Source organism: Monodon monoceros, unplaced genomic scaffold (genome assembly GCF_005190385.1).
Source record: "Monodon monoceros isolate NGI ecotype Baffin Bay Population unplaced genomic scaffold, NGI_Narwhal_1 Super_Scaffold_2, whole genome shotgun sequence".
NCBI classification, from domain to species: domain Eukaryota; kingdom Metazoa; phylum Chordata; class Mammalia; order Artiodactyla; family Monodontidae; genus Monodon; species Monodon monoceros.
In genome coordinates, this window is record NW_021703776.1 from 25,343,419 (window position 1) to 25,365,959 (window position 22,541).

Genomic DNA, 22,541 nt, shown 5'->3' on the forward strand with positions numbered 1-22,541 from the left:
TTCCACATTTTTAAGGCTTGCCATTGACTTAAATGAGGTTTCATGATTTTCTATTTGTATAGTATTTTAAACAAAAACATTTTTTTAAATTTCAAGATATTTTTTCCCAGAGAAAGTCTTCAAGTTTCATTCTGTAATCCTCATTCTTCTTTCCCTTTAAAATTTGTAGTACCCCAAAGTGCTTAAATGTTAAATATGAATGTTAAATGAAGTGACAAAGTCATTCTAATTTAATAGATCATATGGATAATGGTGACTTATTTCCTAGTGCTTTTGGTATTAGTACTTAGAAATTAACATTCATATTAAAACAAAGCAAACAGTATAGCATACAGATACAACCAAAATCCAGTGTATTGTAAACTGTAACTTACCTTCAGTGTCTGCTAGTCCTACGCCTACTCCTGGCTGTTTTATAGTCTCTTGCCCATTCTGCCCCATCTTTCCTCTGTTTAAAAAGGAAATAAAAGTTTATATATTCAATTATAATCCTAAGTGCAAATGAGGAGTCCAAGTTTGAAAAAATAGAATGACATCATATATTCAGACCTGCAACAAATTACTTGAATGGCAAATGTTGTACGAACACAATAAATCACTCTATATCATATTAATTTTAAAGTGGAAATTTGTTTATCATTCCTATTGAGTCCAAACATAGAACCTCAAAATTCGGTGTCCTATTCATGGACTCATTTATCAAAGACATGACCATCATGAAATCTTCAAATTTTGTTTTAGAATTTTTTTTTTTCTGCCATTTTTAACTCAAGAAGGAGAAGAGTTTCTTATATATTCACACTTTGTTATGAGGAGTTGTATAGATCCTTTGGTGAGAAGGGAAATGTTGAATTGAATAATTTATAAATATAATATTATAATTACATGGATTATTATTTCTTTCAGATCCTTCCTGTATTTTCAGCTGTGTGTAGCACATTGGCTTTTGAAGTCATACAGCTTGGTTTCTACTTCTGGCTTTGCTACTTTATGCTATACATCATGTAAGGTAAATCTTTCAATCTGGTGAAGACTATTTCTTCTTTGGTAATTTAAGGATAGTAACATGAGCTACCATTTGGTTATGGGAAAATCACATGGAAAATGTATGTAAGTGCTTAGCATAGTGTCTGAAACATCATAATATTCGATAAATATAAAGTACTAATAGGTAGATGTGTACATAACAGCTTTAGAATTCAGCCAAAGGCTGCAAACCATTTTTAATTTCAGCCTTAAACTTCTTCGAAGGCCAAACAAATGAAGAATTCATTATACTCTGAGCACTGTGGGTTCAGAATATTGATAACGTAAGAGCCAAACGATAATAGGTCACTTCTTATTTCTTCAGAGAAAAAGCTACATGGCGTATAAAAGATTTGGAAGTTGTCTTTATATGTAGTTATATAAGATGTTCTAAAAAATGGAATAAAAATGCTTAAGTGTTAAAAATGGTGCTTGAACAAAGGAATGTCTTGATACTAGACTTTCTAGACAATAATTCAAACATATCAGTATTTACTAACAATTCATTCTTACTCTCACAAAAAATATTTAGTTTGCCCAACCAGCTGAAAATGTAACCATACTTATTGCTTAAGACTCCAATTAGATCTTACTTGAAAACTGCTCTAAAGATCCTCTCATCATTCTACTGAAATGGTTCTGCACATAACGAAAGAGGAACTGATGTAAATTCAAAAATCATTTTATCTTGAAAGCCATTACATTGTTCCAAGATGACAATTCTAGGTCAAAGTTTTAAACACAAATTTTTATTAAGTGATTATGTGAAGCATAAAGTGCATGAAGAAATGTTATAAATTATATCTATAATTATATATAGTTTGCATCTGAATATATACAAAAAAGTCTTGATTAAGCAATGCACAAAACTTCAATTTGTGTAATTACTTCAATGAGATTCAAGACAAACAGCTGATAAATTAAAAAAATTAACTTTGTCTGCCAGGATTAGACATGGAGAAAGCTTAATAACTTAATAGCAATCTCACCTTTAGCAGTATACTATACAAGCAGAGCGGGCCAAAACACATCTTGTTACTGAGCCAAACTCAATGGAAAGTGAGGATCGTTATAGTAGTGCTAATCGAGTAGATGAGACTACTGAAAAATTACTATCCTGTACTTTGCCAAACTTTAACAAAATAAGTATAATTTTTAGTAATTGTAATAAAAAATTTTTTGATAATTTTTATTTGATCTTGAGGGCTACATTTCATATTTTAATGATGCTATTCAGCTGCAGTATTTGCTTCTAATGAAAACTGATTTTAACATTTGGTATTTAGCCAAAATGTGTATTAGGTGCATTTCTAAGATTATACAGAAAACTTGCAGCACTGTGAAGCTAAATGAAGTACAAAGGAAATGTAACTGTGTGGGTCTTAAAGGATGCAATTTTTCTGAATTCCCAATAAATAATCTTCATCTCAGGACATTCTGACTGCACAGGTTATAATTTATCTTTGTTAAACAATCACCAAATAGTTATTGAATACTTATGCTAGCCCAAGCAAAACTGTGTCAGATACAAAGAGAGACAGAAAAGAACCACCAAATACTGCTTTTTACTCATATCCGGTAATGCTTTAGAAAAGAGAATTTTCTTTGTGCTCATATGGCAAAAACAAAAACATCCTACACAGTTTTAAAAGCTTTTGATTTACAAGAGAAACAGGAAAATGGGAAAAAACAAAATTGAAATGTGGTTTGTATGTGAAAAAACCAATCTACTTCCACTTCAGACATTCAGATATTGAGGAAATAATGTATTTTATGCTCTGAAAGTTGTAACTTTATCATCAGTGTTAGATTATATATTTTGAAAGATACAGATAAATTGGAAGGATAGTAAGTGATGTGTGGTGCAAAACCTTTACAAATTTATATGATATTCACAGCTTGGAGAGAGGAGTGTAATGAATTTGTAGAAATTCTCTTCAGTTAAATTGGATCATCAGAGTCTGTGGACTAATGAGATCACACTCCTTTTAGAAATAACTGTCAATATAAAAAGAACTGATTAAATACAAATAACTCCATTGAATCCACAGCCTAGGTCTCAAAAAAAAAATAGACAGATAATCCAATAATGAGTCAATTTAAGTAGGAAAAATGTAACCCGAAAATCACAAAATAAACACATTTTTCACCTTACAAATCCATTTTCCCCATTATTTTGCTTTTATAAACGTGAGCCATTATCTAAATATTAGAACTATTCTGGGGATCAGAAGGAAAGATTCATAAAAAACCGTGATATTTAAACAAAGAGAAATAGAAGTTCCACTCCCAGAGATGGTTTCACTTAATAGAGAAAATGAAAAAGACCCTCTGACAAGGGCCCAGACTAGGGATCTTCAAACTCACTTTGCAAAGGGCCAGACAGTGAATGATCTGAATGGTCCCTGTTGTAATTATACAAGTCTGCCCCTAGAGCGCAGACAACATTAGGCAACACATAAGCAAACTGGTGTGGCCGTGTTCCAGTAAAAGTTAATAATGGACACTGAAATTTCAAATTCATGTAATTACCATGTGTCACAAAATGCTATTCTTCTAGGGTTTTGGGAAACATTTAAAAATGCAAAAGCCATTTTTAGTTCTTCACAGACCTTACAAAACCAGGCAGCAGGCTGGACTCACCCTGGGCTAGATCCTGGAGCTGCATGGCCCAATGTTGTTTTTGTAAACTTAGAAAACTAGTTACTGGAGAAAGTCAGGAAGTTTAGATTTTGATATTGGAATAGAGATAACATATTTATCTTGGATGCTGCTAGAGTTTGCCACCGATATGACTAAACCCATTCTAACACATTTTAAATACAGTCTGCTTAGTTTTGCATTTTATTTGCAATATGATTTTCTCGAGGCTTAACGTATTATAAATTAACTTTATTCCAAGAGTATCTATTTGGGGACCTATGTCCTGCTTGTTATTTGTTCTAGAAAATATGGATCCACTTCAAAATCTTCCATTTTAATGGTAGAGGAATTTATAGTTGAAAAGTCTATATGAGTGGCCCAATGTGCTATTTCGAATGTGATACATGAGTTCTTTAAATGTTTAAATATCTCCTGATTCAAAATCAATTAATCTATACATCATGCGATTAAAGCAGCCATGTATTACTGCTGCTGAACTTGATTCAGGCATAGCTAAGTTATTATCATTTTAGCAGTTTTTCTATTAAATATAGAATGCACTGATTAAGTAGTCCTGGTGGTGACCAGCATTCATGCTTAGAATTCACTAAGTTAATCCAATCTTTCCTGAACAGTCTATTTTTTACATAGGCATAAACAGCTGAAGTCCTTCAGGGACACTGACTCAGACTTGGATAATTACCTAGTTATTTCCTTTTCAATGTTAAGAAAAGCTTACTCATGAGGCTGTTAACTTTCCAGTGGAAAAAAAAACAAACCACCACTTACATCCTTGGAATAGGAAATAGATTAGTGTCCCCTGCAGTACTGCTGCTTCCTTCACTGTCCACGCTATACCCACTGCCAAAGCTGCTGCCCGAGGAGCCAGTGGACACGGAGCTTTCTGCAGGCCGGTGATTGGTGGGCTTGGCTGCATGGTGTGGGAAGAGTCAACACCACAGTCAATCAATGAACCTCCCATTGATATCCAAATGCATACTTATATGTTTCTTCATTTACGGGTGTAAAGAAACAGCTCTAGCAAGAACTCCACATCTCTTAACCTGCCTTTCATTTTCTTTTCTTTAACCAGTAACTCTCAGTGGCAACAATAAAGCCCTTGATTGTTTTTGTTGGATATAAAAGAAAAAAAAGATTAACTTCTAGGAATCAACCATCACATTTTTAGACTGAGTTAAATAGTATTATTATTACTTGTGATTTCTTTATAGAGTATTGCAATAACGATATGGCAAACAAATAAGAATTGTGGCTATTTCATGGAGAAAGGAATTTAGGAAGACTTGGGTAGATAGAAATGACAGAATATGTGAAAATTGCTTAATTATTTCCCATATTAATAACCAGTAATTTGCTTTTCTCCTGAGAAGTGAAGATGCAAAATAGAATAGATAATTTCAGGAAATGACTGAAAATCCTGGACTTGTTTGTATGTAGCTCTACCAACTACCTCCAGCAGGGTTTTAAATTTGAAGGTATTTGTTTCCCCTTAGGCACGTCCTAGTTTATGACTGGGACTTGTTTTAAATAACCCATGAGTTTGATTTTTTGTATATAAGAATCCATATTCCCATAGAAGAGTTATGAATTTGTGTTATAAATTATGCAGTAAGAGAATGGTAATATTGTTGGCAGAGTTCTAGATTAGAGATTTGGGAGGAAATTCTGATGCAAAAGGAATGAAAAGAAGGCAGGTGTAGGTGATTGGGGTTGACATGTATACACTGATGTGTATAAAACTGATGACTAATAAGAATCTGCAGTATAAAAAACAAACAAAAAAACAACTAATACTAAACTTTCTTTGGGTTATTTGTATGGAAATATGTTAATATAAATGTTTCAGACATTACATGAAATTTCTAAAAATCTTATATGTTCTGGTATAATGTTATAAATCATAATACTAGTTATTACCTTAAAATGTATATCTCGGAAATAACTAAAAAAAAAAAAGAAACAGAAGGCAAGTGTTTCCTCTTTTTTTGTGGGGGCGGAGATTCTCCAGGCAAATTTTTGAAATTGTCATTTGTCTTCTGACACATGGTCAGAGTTTAAGAGCATAAGCTCTGATCACACGGATCTGGTTTTGTATCCCAACTCCTGCTGACGTTAACGCTAGGTGGTCTCAGTTTCCTCACTTTAAAATAATGGGGTCAGTAAAGCCCCCCTCATAAGACTGTGATTATGAGGAGTGAGATAAAACTGGAACTCACTCTTCTTTGTCTTGTGATTTAATTTGCTGTACGCTCAAGCTCTTCTTCAGGGCTTTATGGTCAATGGCTGTTCCCCACTGAACAGCGCACCTAGTCCCGGACAATGAATTCACCTTGATTCTCTTCTAATTTTAGATGTATTCTAGGCTGCAAAAGTACTTAAGAGTCTCTCTCCTCCATAAATACTCTCCTCCTGTTCACTCAGGAGTTTCTCAAGCAGTTGGATCGATCCACACAACTGGGTAAAGAGTTGATAATCATTTAATGATTCTAAATTATCAACATTTTTCTTAAGGAAATGTATAAAAACACAATGACAATCCGGTGGGTGGAGTTTTAACCAATATACCCAAATAAAGTGAAAAGCATAGATACTGTGAGGGAAATCATCTGAGGGCAGGAAACTCTCCATCAGATTAGCCAGGATCAAGTCTTGCAAAGGCTTTAGCTTTTCCTCACTTCTTCCCTTCTATTTCTGAACTAGCAGTTTCTCTAAAGCCACCAGAAATTTTCATACTGTCTATTCCAGTGATAGTAGGATTCCTTTCCCAGAATAGAGAAGGAAGAAACATTTGATAGTCAGTTATATATCAAGTATCTATAAATTGGGAATAGCTAGTTAGAAAAGGGTCTGAATCCTGTTACATAGCCAGTCACCAGAGAATTAAGAGTAACTCATAGGACTAGATTTCCAGGAAAAGAATAATAGTCATAATGTTTGTTTAATATTTTCTGCAACTTATGTAGAAGAAACCCAGCTGACGTATATAGTGTTAAAGACCTTTCAAAACGATAAGGTAAAAAATGTAAAGGTAATATGACTGATATAAAATTATGAACATTATAAAGAATATTAAACTGTATAACCAACCACGAGTCAGATAAGTCAACTGATTGTAAACAAGGAAAAGCTATCATACCTTTTGATTGTCATTATATAATACAACCTACTGGATTGTTAATAATTTTTAGTATGATATTGAATGTAAAAATTTAATTTCATCAACTGGAAAATCTCAATATACCATTTTCAAAGACAAACCTTAATTAATAGACATTAATTTTAAAATCAATTTATCTTTACTAATTTAAAACTTTTTTTTATCCCAGAGCAATCTCACAATATATCAAAATATCCACGTTATAGAAATGATGTCTTCTTATTTACATATCAAAATATCCAATCTTTTCTTTTGCAAACTTTGATTTTACCTGACGCAATTTCTAGTTCTATTCCTCTTCTGGGAAATTTGAGAAATGTGAACAGAATGTAAAACAATATAATAAGAGAAAAGGAACAAGGATAGAAATAACTTTAAGGAAAGCCAGTTTTGTCATACTGCCTAGGTGAACAGAAATTTCATTTGGAAAACCCGTGCAAGTGTCGTCAATATTTTAAACGCAAACAAGTCATAGTTTATAAGAAATATTACAAGAAAGAAAGCTAAATATAGGGAACATATACATATTTCAGAATAACTCTAAGTCTGCCTTAACATCTTTGCAAAACAAAATTACACGTAGTGTTGAATCTAAAGAAATTTTGGGCGGTTAGGTGAATAATTCAAATGAGTCTAGATATTAGGCATTATCTCAAAACATCTGGTGCATGACTGAATTTTTTTATACTTAACCTGGTATGTAAGCGTAGAGATAGATAGCCTGACAGTTAGTTTCTGAAAATGACTTAAACTAAAATGCAAAGTGGATCTTCCCTGTACAGGGCTATATATACATAGCATAAAATGAGACTAAAAATACAGAAATGGTGAGGTTTTGATAAGCTGGTGCTAAGAGTCCAAATATTTTAAAAGTTCTTTTTCAGTTACTTGAAACAACACGTCTATTTGCTAATTTCGTTTAATTGAATCAGCCCCCACATAAGAAACCATCAACTCAATTAAACTGAACTAAATCTGTATTACTGTAAACTTCTTAATGAATAAAGTGCTTTTAGGATTTAATATCGGAGGCCAGATCGTATGCAATTTCAAGACATCTCACGATTTCAGTCAAATTCTTTAGTTTGCCTCTCGAAGTCCTTTATCGTCTGCTTCTTTCCATATATACCTCCCATAATTTTCCTTTGTATACCCTTCACTGAAGCCCATTCAGACCACTCACTCTGAATCCCTATAGTTTGGCTTTTTTTCTCCTGAGCTCTAGCCAAGCCTCTTCTTACCAGTTTTGTTATACCCTCCTCTGACCCTGTCACTTTCTCATATCTAAATTATACTCATCCAGAAAGGCTCAGCTCAGATAGAACCTGCTTCATACATTTTCCTCATCTTTACAATCAGAAGTGAACTTCTATACTTAGACTCTCATAGCACATAATTTTTGTCTTTTATGGCAATTGTCACTTTCTATCTTTAATTGTAGTTGTTACATTCATGTGGTTATTGGAAACAGAACCTACCTATGTTAGCTCCATGGTAGCATTCTTAAAAGCTTAATCCTGGGACTATGCTTAAGCAATATTTAATAAACTGATAGTAAAATTATAATAATGATAACATTAATAATTCTTTCCTTTAACCAAACAACTTAAAACATCTGAGTGATTTAGTAGATTTCTCATTTTTAATCCAGTTCTGTTGATACAAATCAAAAAAATCTCATCAAAGATACCACAATATAGTTTTTTAACCCCACTTTCCTTGTCAATGAAATTTTGGGTAACCTATTTTTGGCAGCTTTTAAAATCACAGATTCAACTTTAATCTGTCATACTGTATATAAAAATGTGATCACTCAACCAGATGTTCTGTTATCCCAATTCCCTCAAAACTGGTTTGACTGAAATATTTAATGATAATACATGAAACATGGGAGAGCATAGACTTGTGAATTAAAAAAATTCATATCAGACCATGAATATTATATATATATTTCTAAATTGAAGTGACAAAATAATTTGTATGGTAACATTCCATGGGAGGCACTAGATGGTGCTAATACAGACACTAGTACTTAGGCTGATTGCACCTCTTGGTATACAGACAGATGGTGAGCTCCAGTTTATATTTCAGTGTAATGTCTCTCTATGTTCTTGTAGAAAATATTATTTTAAAACATTAAAACTAAATATGACTTTCCATAATTTTATGATTTCAAAATTAACAATTTAAAAATATTCTATCTGCTTTTTCCAAATCTTGAAATCAGAATTTCAGAAATCCTGTATTATGCACCTGTGTATTACATATGAAAATATTTATTTTACATTAGAATTGAGATTTATTTAACAATGAAAAACATTTTTGGAGCCATTTTCTTAAAGAGTTACATTTTGGGGGGCCTACCTTCTTTTTGAATTTTTATTTGTACTATTAAGTACCAACCAGAAAAAGGAATGTATCATATAAATATGAGATGGAATAAGTCCACTCCTACAAAGAGGGTCCCTATATGCTAGAAGAATAAATACTAGCGTGTTGAATAATTTTGTGACTCAGTTATTGAGGGGGCATTTCAGGTAAACGAATTTTATTTTCAGTGAGGCAATTCAATCTGTTTTAAATTATTCTTTGACCTCTTCATTTTCTGCAGCTGCTAGGTGGTTAGAAAACATTTTGTTTTATTACTCCTCTGTGGCTAACCTTAATTAAACCTGGTAGTGTCTCTTTGACTGAACATCTGTCTTCAATTAGTTTGCTCTGTTGATTTTTCCCCTCTACTATATATACATACTCAAAAAATGCAGAACTATCACTGTGCCTACCACACGATGGCAGCACCATAAGCAAAGTCTCGGATCAGAATTGTAGATGATTTTATAATTGTGGATTCATGGAAATTAAAAGCTGGTAAGGACTCTAAAGATAACCTGTTCCAGAACCATCATCTTGCTTATAGAAAAACTAAGTCCTGGAAAGTTTTAAGTGACTTGTTCCAGGTCACAAATCAAAATTGAAAAGTGCTCATCCACTTTTCTATCATATTGAATTGTCTCAAAATTAAGAGAGGTTACCTACCTTAGAATTCAGTGCTTGGAATGTATGAAGCCTCACTTCCATTGGTTTTATATCTTTGGTCTCGCTCAAAGGTATTTCCAAATATTTCAGGAGTAATTTATTATGTAGGTAACCTGTAATTTCCCAAATTACTTGGTTGATGCAGTATTAGTATTATCTTCATAGATACAATGTATAGGATTTTAGGATCAACTGCTTGAAATTAAGAGAAAACAATCAATAATTCTTTTGTTTATTCCAATAGTATAATGATGGAACTGAAATAACTACCTGGCTATTTTAGAAATTATATACTTATAGCATGCTTTTTTTTTTTGGTTCTTTAGCTAGTTTAACTTTAATTTAGCTGGTATTAACTTTAGTGACCTTTTCTACTTTATCTCCTTTACCTTTCACTCTATTTATCTATCTACCTTTTATTATTGCTGTTGTTTTAGTTGTTATATTTACTAAAGAGACTTTGCAGTTTTATCTCATTTGTTGATTGGATTTGGATGTAGCCCTGAAAAATGTCAACTTTTAATTTCCACTGTTACCAGCACTGTTGGTAGTTTTCTCCTTGAATTACGTGCAATAACATTTTCAGGTTTTCTACTATCATCCAGGGGTATTAAGAAGGGGTGTTGCATCTTACAAGGACTTTAGAAATTTAATATACTTTTTTCTGAATTTACTTCAGTATATTAATTATCCAATTTGGAAAAATTTAAAAGAAGACACTAGAAAAATGGCATAGGTAGCTTCAATACAACTATTTGTAGGAATGTTCACATACCTCCAAATTACAAGTTTTCACAAATAAAAGTATTTAAAATAGACAACTCTGATTTCTACAATATATCAGTCATTTGTAAACCCCTAGGTGGGGTCAGTGAAAGGAAGGATGTCACTGAAATACTTTTTAAATGAAAAATTATTGGTGATTATATTACCTCTTTCCCAGGGGTCACTGAGGATGAAATTAACACTAACACTTGGCTTGGTCACTCAGAAAAAATAATTACATATATCAGAAAGTTACAACAAACTTATAAAAATCAAAATATGTCCCTCAAGATATTCCATATTATTCACATAGTAGCTTCTTTCAGAGAGGGAGAGGAAGATGCGATGCCTCTATTTTCTATGTCGAGGGAAAGGTGGTAAAGCTTTAAATCATGTTTGCACTCTTCCCTCTCCATCCACATTGGCCTTACAACTGACTTTTTCAAGACATTTTAATAATCAGTTCAATCTTTTTTGATCTAATGCATCACTATTTTGCAGGTGTCTCCCATTCACTCCCTAGCTTTATGGATAATAGGATCAATGATCACTTTAGGGAACAAAAGTAATAGCATATAACTTCAATACAACACGTGTTTGAAATGAGAGTAAAGTTAGCTTAATAACATGGTAGAGAAGGTTTTTTTCTTACATAAATACAATATGTGATGGCTCAGTGTACTATAGTTCTTGCATTTATGCTATAATGTTGCCTTTTAAGTGTGTCTTCCTTTCTAAAGGTGTTTTTGGTTCAGAACTTATTTTGGAAGAAGACACTTAAAATAAATACAGTTTAAGTGGGGACCAAAATTTCAGAGTAAATAATGGAGTTTGATTAAGACATCACAAAGATAGTAAATTCATCTTATCTTTAATAAGTTTAGTTTATAATTCTAGCTATGTCCAAATAAATAGAATGAACAAAGAGTTTATCAAGGACCAAGTTTTGGTTTTGTGCTAAAAAAATGCTAACACAATTAAGATCTTTACCTTTAAATAACACAGTAAAAATCTTTACCTTTAAAAGGTTAGGAGAAATACATTTGACAGAAAAAAATCTTCAAGATCTACATCAATTTTTCAAGGGCAGCTCAATTTTTCAATATTTATTTCATTCTCCTTTGAAACTGAAATATTCTCTCTCACAGTTTGCTTGCAAAACAAGTGGTCCTGTTTGAGTGAAAGTAATTATAAAAATAGTTTTGAAAAATGTTCTTGTATAATCCTGAAACTGATCACCTAGATCATGAATATTAAGATAACAAGGATGTTACCTTTAAACGGAATCCAAATAATTTGATTTATATAAAAATCCTGCCCAAAGGAGACATTTCCAGTGTAAACAAATACAAATTAATAATAGCATACTGATTTACATGGCTAATGCTACAACAAACACTGAGTATTATTTTTCATATCATTCAAATGTAGTCAGTGGCCATAAAGTAAAGAGGAATTTGGACAATTATTTGGTAAACACCTGTCCAGTCCCATGGAATACAACGTCTCTAATTAAGTTCATTAATATTCCTACCTTCTCCAAATAGATCATTTTCAAACACTTTCTCTCCTCCTATACTTGGTTATATCCCAGTGAACTGTAAAAATTACGAGAGAGAACCAGACCAGAACAAATAACAAAATAATTCTATTTTCAGATATTTCTAAACATGATGGTGTCTGTGCATATAAACTTAAGTCAATGACTAACTGCAACGTCCTACTTCAATTTCAGTTGAAGATAGACAAAAGTCATGCTTTTGTCAGTCTTCAAATTTTTCCCACATATCTTTAATCCGTTATTTGATAAATATTACTAGGATGGGATATTTATGGGGACAGTGATTTTTGTCTATTGTGTCCACTGCAGAATCACTAACACTTTGAAGAGTTTCTGAAACATACTATTCATTAAAAAAACTGTGTGTATGAATGTGAATAAATGATGAGCAACTAATAGGGGTAATTCAGATAATATTTTCTGTAAATGATAAATATTTTCAGAATTCCCTTTTTAGCTTTAATTATTTAAAAACACAATAAATTATATGTTTGAAATTAAGGATCAAGAATTAAGTAAGAGGTAAGAAGCTTAACATTTCCTCAAATTTGAATCAAAGTGATGATCTTCAGTGTTTCTATTGTTATTTATGCCAACAATGAATTTGCAAAGTATAGGACCACTAATATAGATAATACAATAGAAGATTAAAGAAACAAATAATTTATAAATGTTTTTCCAATAAATTTTATCATCAAAATAAGGACACAAATAAAATGTATTCTACCTTTATAATACTCCCTTTCATTCTACCTTAGGCTAGGAACAACTTGATTAAAGTTGACAGACAACTTACCAGTCAAACTGCAAATGTAAATAATGAAAATGGGCATATAATCATAACTTAATCTAAATCATGCCCAATAAAATATTTAAAATAAGAATATAAAATGAAAAATCATTTGTCAATCTTAAGTTATAAATTAACATTAAATAAGAAAAGAAAGTAGGGGTTCTAAAATGCAATACAAGATATAAAAGGCATAAAAAATTTAGAGGCAAATATAATTATATCTTGTAAGAAATTTCTAATTATCCAACATCATTGACTATTGATAAAATTATGATTGTACCCAGGTATAGATCAGTGGCTCTTAAATATTTTGGTCTCAAGACCCCTTTTCCAGTCTTAAATATTGTTGAATTTCTTAAAGAACTTCACTTTATGTGAATTATATCTATCAATATTTATCATATTCAAAATTAAGAAAAATGTAACATAAGCAGTTGACAAATACATATTCCATTAGCCATCAGAGCAATGATGTCATGACATCTCATGGAAATGTAGGAAAAGTCCACTGCACACTAAGGAAGGAATGAGAGTAAAAAAGGCAAATAACATCTTAAGAGTCTTAAGAATTTTTTGACCTTGTAGAGTCCTGAAAAGGTCTCTGGGACACCTAGGGATCAATGGACACACTTTGAGAATCACTGGTCTACATCTACAGTGATGAAAATGAAGTATGAACTGTGAAAATGAAAAAAAAAAAAGAAACAATTAGCACCAACCTTTTTTGACAATCATCTTAAACCAGTATATATATGACAATCATTCTATGGTGTCTTTTATTTTTTATTTTCTGCACTAAAAAAATCAAGTTCTAACGCCTTACTTGAAAAGATTTATTATTATTATCATCACCCTTTGAATTTCTCTAAGCTTCTTCAGAATTTGTTTCACCCACAACTTCACAACTCTAGAATTATAAGGTCTCAGTTAAATATTATATGTATCATAAAAATTTGCTTGTCTGTTCTATTTTTGCCTAAAAAACCCACAAAAAACTATATTACACAGAAATCCAGAGTAAATAATGAAATTTGGCAGGCATAAAACAATGCAAATTCTTCCCAAAACGGCTTTTCTCTACATTGTCTCTTCAATTTTCTTGTACATTAATAGTTGGATGGAGCCAAAGTAGTTATTTACTTTAAAAATGTCAGTAGCAATAAGAATGCTTTACAAGAAACTAAAAGTATATATAGAAAGTATAAATATATCCATATAGAAATTTGAATTGTGTAGTATAAAAATTACATTTTCTCTCTCTCTAGATTCCGACCTCATTTTACCTAAAGAGTCAGATAAAAATATAATGTGACCAGTATGTATAACTGAATCACTTTGCTGTATACCAGAAACTAACACAACATTGTAAATCAACTATACTTCAAAAATTTTTTTAAATAAAAATAAAAGCTATAAGATCTCTGAAAAAAAATAATGTGATCTATAGAACTTAAAATAATGTGGTTTTTAGTTTCAAATGTCTTAATGAGGAAAAGTAGATTTTGCTTCTGTGTTCTTTTAAGAATAAAGTAGAAGTAGAAATTTTATTCCATTGTCTTTCTTATGTTTAGAAATAGGGACCTGCCTCCTGACACTTCCTCTAATTTTTTTTTTTTTTTTTTGGCTGCACTTTGAGGCTTGTGGGATCTTAGCTTCCCAACCAGGGATTGAACCCGGGCCCCTGGCAGTTGAGAGTGTGGAGTCATAATCACTGGACCACCAGGGAATTCCTACCTCCTGATTTTCATCAAACATTTTCTTCTTAAAAACTTATCTGTTCTTGTTTGATTTGTATTATTAATATTTTGATTAGTTTCTGTTCAAATGATCATTTAATTAATTTTATCTTTCAGTATTTTAAAACACATTGAGGTATAAAGCTATGGTTCTATCTACATTATTTCTCTTTATACATCTGAAAACCGTAATACCCCAATCAAAATACTGCGGAAATGTTTTCATTTGAAATCCGAAAGTTTTTTTTGTCACCTCAATGATTAAAATATATATTTACAGACTCAACAAAGTAATAAAACAAAAAGGCTATTTTTCACGGTCTGACTCATTATACATAAAGATTCCTTTCATCCTATCCCATCCCCATATGTCCCTCTCCCTCCCAAAGATTATCTTGCACAACAGAGAATGGGTGAAATATCATGATTTTACATAATGTAGTACATTCTGATGAAAAGTGGGAAAAAAATCAAGTAATTCATGGATAGATATCTGGAATTAGGCAATGTTGTTAAGCAGCTACCTATTAGCTCTTGGCATTCTTCCGCCTCTCCCCAGGTGGCACTTCACCCAGTTCCAGGATCCTTCCTACCCAGGTGATAACGTTCCCAGCCCCAAGCTCAGATTGTACCCTCTGTCCATGGTCCCGCAGTGTCCCCATCAGCCTTCTCATGCTCCATGCTTCTCATTTCTTTCCTCCATCAGCATTTACTTGCCTGTCTCATTTGCTCTGGGTCCTGCTCTCTGCTGGTAATTTGGTAAATTAACTTTTTAAAAATAAATTTGTTTAAACCTGAAATACAATAATTTGCAATCAAAAAATAAGTTTAACTTTGTTAAAGACATGTCATAAATAGCATTTAAGGCACTTTGACATGTTAAAAATTAGGCCTTTCTCTTCTCGGATCATGTATTAATAGTCCCGCTCAATCATATAGGCCCCTGGTTAGATCACGTGACAAAGGCACACTGCAGTATGAACCAGTAGTTCCTTACGTGGATGGCTTGACACACTCATGGCTACTACTAGAAAAGAACAAAAGTATCCATTGATGATACGTCAGTGAATTCACCTTTGGGAGGGAAGGTGCATAAACAAGAGACAGTGTCATATGTTCAGAGCTATATATTTACTGTCTGTGCCTCTGCATGTGCAGCAGAGATATTTCTGGCAATGAATATTAAATGACTATAGAAAGATTTGAAAATGCATAACCAATCTTTCTAAGAAAATATGGAAACTCTTAAAAACCCAGAACTTTAGAAGAACACTTTGATTTTCAGAGACAACAAAGAAATACAACCCTTGCCCCCAGAGAAATAGGCAGAAAACTTTGAAAGCTGAAATCCAATTTGATTCTCTCAGATTTTTGCTGGCTATTTGCTGTGTTCACATCATTACAGTTTGTTTTCTTTCTATTTTAAACTATCCAAAGTTTCCTTTTTAAAGCTTTGCTGCCTTTCTTTTCTTTGCACAAACACATTGAAATGAGGAATGTTAAGTCTGTTTTTATTAACCTCTTACACACATTCCAGAAGACTTCACCTCCAAATGATCTCATTCTGATTTCTTTCCCTTTTGAACCCTCCCCTTTCCAGAAACAGAGAACGCCAAATTCCTTCTGATCAAAAGTGACCATCTGCTTCCGGTCAGAAGAGAACGGACCACTGATCAGCTACTGCCTTTGTAACCAACACTTCTCTCCACTCCCAGTGCCCGCCCTGTTTCCCAACCCAGCCACCCATACCACTTGCCCAAGACAGCAGCTCTCACAGAGAGATGGCTTAGTCAGAGTTCACCACGGGAATATGGATAGGAAACTCTTCTTTGACAGGTGCCGCAAAGGAGCCTTACGGAAAGTGGAGTTTCCAGCAGCGGTCTGTGGAAGTAGCTTCAGGACCTTCTCCTACAATTCGGCCACAACAAGGGACCTTCAGTCATAGTTCCTCACACAACTCAGTCAATGATTCATCTTCTTACTAACCTCTCCAAGCTCTCATCTTACTGCCCAGGGTGGAGGGATACTTCTATCCATCCTGTATGAGTGTTTCTAAACTTAAAGCTTACCTAAAATCTCAGCATCAAACAAAAACAGCTCAGGAATTTAAAAATGCCCTTTATATATATATATAATGCAATATATTCCATAGCAACTAAATTAATTTTCAAGGTTGTAAAAATACTTCAATTTGTTTTAGTTTGGGTATGGTTTTAAAAAACAACCTACTTTGAAACTCTTTTCCCTGGCTGGCGTTACCTTCTAAAACAGCCGGGCCTATATTCCACCAAACCAACTGGCTTGGAAAAAAACATTTCCAGGGATTTCTAAATACAAATGGAGAGTTGTTTGGATGATCTGGCACAATCTGTCTAAATCCTGTCCTTCAGGTTTCCTAGCATGCAACTAAACCCTGGAGGGAGAGAAAAAGTTCCTCCTTTCTTACTCCATAATTCTTACCTGACCCATATTTTCTGCTACTTCAAACAGAAACCTGCTGAAAAGCTCACAAAAAAAAAAAATATATATATATATATATATATATATATATATATATATATATGAAAAGCTCTTTAGGGACAATTTCATCACGCTTGATAGCAATGACTGCAGATGTACACACAGCCTCCTCTACAGAGCCTGCTTACTGCTGCACTCGGCTTGTGCAGTGGGAGGGTTTTACTTCCCTGGTTTGTGGCAGCTTAATTATCAGCCTTCAGAAAAGAGGATCAAGTAGGTAGACCAAGTCTAAATTGTATCCCGCCATAATTTCTAGCAACCTCTAATCATTTGTAAGGACTGGAGTGTAAATAGCAAATAAGTAAATGACAATTGTTTTTAGTGAAATCAGGAGAGTTTGATTTCAAAGGAGCCAATGTATTTAAAAAGCAAAGGCTTATTAGGTGCGGTCATAAACAAGGGTTAGATTGCCTATTCTGACAATTTCCAGGTATGTGTTCTTCACCAGTCATGCTGCCACACGCACACCCCGACTCTCTGATGGCTCACTCAGAAAACAGAAATGAAAATATCTGCTACGAATCCCTCACCCACTAGGTGTGACAAAATGAGAAAATGGGTGATGAAACACTTTGCACAATGTGAAGAACTATTCTAAATGTATGAGAATATCCATTAGAGCATTATTCAAAGAAAGGGAGTTAAATGCATTTTGCTGCAAATTTTAAGACCCACATCTAGGAAAACTAGGACAAACTATCATAGGAATACTTAAATCATGATAATTAAAAATAGAGTGAAATAAGAGAAGCATTTGACTACTGTGACATTTACAATTATTAAATATTTGCGGTAAGAAAATGAAGTAAGAAATCAACTGAACTTATTTGATGGAAAAAAAGGTGAGAGGTGGAATTTTAAGTACTCTTGGACAGTACTAGTAAGGCTAACTAGAAAAGGGAAACTGCTTTGGTGATAGTCTATAAACTGGGCTGAGTAAATGTATATTCACAATTATATTAATATTTAAGCTGTTTCCTTAATTGCCTGCTAATTCAAGGAACATCACAGTGGTTTGGCCTTTGTACTGCCACATACATCCTCCATTGCTCCTAAATGTCTGATTAGTTGGGACAAAAGCATATTAAATTTTAAAAATTTCTGAGAATACAGAGAAATGCAATAGGAAAGTACAAGTCTTAATTTTAGTTTGTGGAAAGTACAGAATCATAGAATCAAGTGTTTTACGGCTGGAAGGGACTTAAGGGGGCAAACACTGCTATCGTTTTTTTTTAATCCTTTATGTTTTTGAATTAAAATTAAATTTAAATTTGAATTACAATGAAGATAATTTTATAATCACCCTGGTTTGATCCCTGTCACTGGCAGTGAGTGGCATTCTTTCTTGGGGAAAATTCCACAAATTGTTGGTGTCAAGTTAGGGACAGATATTAACTCGCTTTCCTTCCTAACAAAGCCATGGAATCAAGTCTAGGTGCCTGTCCGGAGCAAGACTCATTGGATTTGTCTTCCTTTATCCAGAAAGCTGACAAGGTTGTGAAGTAGATCAGACGTGCAAGAAAGGAAGAGTGGAAGCATTGCCTAGAGTAGCCCAAACCCATTATTTATTTACATGTTTATGTAAGCTCTGGTACTTTTACTTGGTAATAACTCCCCATCTATCTTATGTTTCCAACATGAAACTTTGTCCTGCAACTCAATATTCTATCATTATAGCTTGCACTAGCAACGAAGCAGTAACTTTAAATTCTCTATTGCAAGGAATCAAATGAGAAAGCAAAAACTGACACACTCATTTTAAGCTGCATCATATAACAATGGCTCAGAACCCAGTGGTTTATGAATGAAATAAAGATACTTTATTTATTACACAGGCACTTGGATATTCACATGCCCAACACATCTGATACACTTGACAACTACGGAAACACGAGTGGAAAAAATGTGCTCGTAGGATCAAGAAAGAACTTTCACCATGTAAAGGTGAATGAGTGCATTAACAATTTTTTCCTTTACTTTCCTCTAAGATTTCCAAAATCCACTGAATTTTTTTAAAAAGTTACACTTGAAATAATATTCAACAAAAACTGATCTACATTCCAACTGGTATGCTAACTCGAATTGTGAGCAGTTTAAACTTTTATCACAGTGCAACATATTTATAGTCATGCTTGAACAGATTATGTTAGTAGCATGCGTTCCATTCTGCAATATGAATACTGTTAATCTATTTCCCAACAAAAGTCAAAAGATGCCCAGTGCATAGAAAAATACAAATCACTGTAGTCAATATATTATGGGACTCATCTTGGGACTTACACAGTGATGATGAAGTCCTGAAATGCCATGCCCACAAAAGCACATTAAAAAGTGGATAAACATACTTTATCAGACAATCTCTAAAAATTAAAAGATGAGGGCTTTAAATTTGGGGGATGTTCTTGCTGTGTGCTTTGAATAGCGCCTTTCTGCTCACCTCCTTCTGGCTTGACTGGTCCATCAGACATCACCTTCCTGAGGGCTAGCTGGCTTTGGTCTTGGTTGCCATTAGCTGGTGGAGGCAGATTATCAGACTGAGTTCTTTGAATGGGGAGGACTCCTGCTATGCTGTGTCTGTGCTGCTTCCTGGCATGATTAGACTGACCGCTTTTATGTGCTGCTGTGGTAGTGTGGGTGAAATGGAAACCCAGAGTATGTATCCTCAGATGGAACCAGCTTGAATGTTATTCATGCAAACAAAAGTGATCTTTTGCTCTATCGAAGGAAGTTGTGTTTTCAAATGCCAAAATGACACCACATGCACAGCACTAAAGGGGGTTAAAACTGGCTGTTTCTTTGGAAATGATGACTTTGGGAGATGGGGAGAACATTCATCTATCTCCGTTGTTTGCCTGATGCCTCTTGGAAGTAACAGTGCCCCTACATTTTTAAAGTGTCTGTACTCACTAAGTTCTTATATAATTCTATCAATTGAAATTACAGCAGTTAAGATGGGTGAATTGTTACGCTTTAATTGATATCTTGGCTTCCAAATGATTTCCAGTGGTTAGAAAGAAGAATAACCCTATAAATTCTCTTGTATCATATACAAAGTGTGATCCAACAGAATGGATCCCACTGTGCTCCTTAATGAGGTAACATGGCCTCATCGAATATGCTTAGACATATATTAATACTACATACTTTTTTGAGAATATAGGAAACATTATTTTCTTTACAGATTTTTTTTTCTCCAAAAGACTACAAAGTTTCTCACGTGGAAAGCCTCATTATTTCACATGCATAATTTATTAAAAATTTTAAGCGTAAAATGTTTTTTCCATTTCCCCTAGGTTCTAGAACTTGACTGTTGGTTACATGACTCTTCTGCCTAAAATTTTTTAGTGTTTTTCAGAGGTGAGACTCTCATTGCTAACCTGCTCAAAATGCTTATGTGTGTGCCTTTTTTTGGTGTAATGCCCGGAAAACTGGCAGCCACTTGTGCTTGTAATTCCTGTATTCTAAAGGATATTTAAGTGCACACAAAAAGGACACACAACATAGTTTTGCCTGCACACATCACAGACACAGCTACCAAATACTATGAGCCAGGTTGGATGGATGGTGGAGACAAAGGAGAAACAGCCAGTTTTATTTCGTTCTATGTAAAGTAAAACAAAAAAGAACTAAATGAGAGACAGCATATTTATGTGTCGATACTGTTCCTACACAGACAAAGGGACAGAGAACAGAGGGAGCAGGGAAAGCACAAAACAAAGCAAATGGGGAAGGACAGCAGGAAAGAAAGGCAACAGATGAACATTAAGCTGCCATGCTGAGGAATTTATTTGCGTCTTTTACTTGGTTGAAGGCGGAGTTGTTGCACGGCGGCTTCGGCAGCGGCTATAGCAGCCCCTGCATCTTCCAAGTGGGTCTGAGTGACGCTGGTTTTGCTTTGACTGCGAGATGGTCCATGAGAGCGGAGATGGCCTTCGGATGAGGATTTCGAGCTACCGGGACTACTATGGGATTTCTCAATGGTGGGAACCTGCATGTCTGGTTACAAAAGGGTAAAACATGAGTTAAATTTGCTCCAGCGTTCCTCCTGTCAAGCTGGGTCTCACATAATTTGAAACCGTCTAAGATTTAAGTTAACTCTGTTTCTTTTTTGGCGCGTTTATGCAACTGCTCACCATACAGCGATGTGATTCAACATTTGGGAGACAATTTTTGGGAGGAAAGGCAAGAGGATGATAATCTTGAGAGGAGAGGTTTGAGAAGAGGAATAAATACATTCTAAGTAGTCTCATATAAATGAATATATTAACTTATAGTTTCACCAAGCAACTCTGCTAATTCTAGTAGGGACCAGGTAAGAAACAATAGGCTGACACTGCCACAGGAGGAGTTTTAAGTAAAATTCCTGGAGGAAGGTGTGTGAGTCACTGGGATACATGGAAGTGGGGACTGTATTATATCATCATCTCAGGTGATTTTAGAGAATGTATATATAAGATCACACATTTACTGTGGTAGTCATAGAGAGAGAGGTCTTTATACCAATCATCTTCCAGAATGTTAATTAGTGCAGAGCTGATCTGGCTAAGTGGAATCCAGAAATGATCTATACAACTCATAAGTAATCTACAGCACTTATTGTAGTCAGTTGTTTACTGTATTAACTCAGTGGCCTCCTGGACATGACCTCAGTTTTTCATCTCCTAGAACACTTGCATTTCCAATCCAAATTGCAAAGAACCACTTTTCAATTTGCTGTACTTCCTGAGAAGAGGCGAAAAGGAAGGAATACTCAGATCCAATATAAAAATTTTTATTTAATATTTATAAATAGCTCAGCATATCCTGGAAAGATACTACATGGTTCTCTCATACAGGCAGTTAACTCATTTTATGATGAAGATTACTGTTGTATTGTAGGATAACTGGTTAATGAACCTCCCAAAGGAAAAGCTCATTCCAATGGGAAAGCTGTGCATATTGCCAAACCCAATGTATGATGCTGCAATTAAAAAATAATAATAGTAGTTAAAAAAAATCATAGAATTAGTTTGAACGCACCACTTAGGAAAGGTTTAAGTAATTTTCAGCATACCAATTGTTTTGATGACATGAGGAAAATGTTTTTGATATAATTAAAAAGCAGAATGCAAAACTGTTTATGTCCATATATTACATATATGATTTATGAGTAAGAATATACATATGAAAAAATAGGGATTTAAACAGAAGAAACATGCATAAATGGTAATGATGATTATGTCTAGTTAATGAACTGTTGAGGATTTTTATGTTTTCTTTATGAAATACCCCAACGTATTTTAT

General features: G+C 33.8%; 1 protein-coding gene across 1 annotated transcript in view; it reads right to left on the minus strand.

Annotated features, from left to right (window-relative positions):
- PCLO (piccolo presynaptic cytomatrix protein) overlaps positions 1 to 22,541 on the minus strand; it is a 364,389-nt gene that overhangs the window by 34,417 nt on the left and 307,431 nt on the right. The window contains 3 exon segments of the mRNA XM_029232881.1: positions 375 to 448; positions 4,459 to 4,600; positions 21,060 to 21,254. Coding sequence (XP_029088714.1) covers positions 375 to 448; positions 4,459 to 4,600; positions 21,060 to 21,254 — 411 coding nt within the window.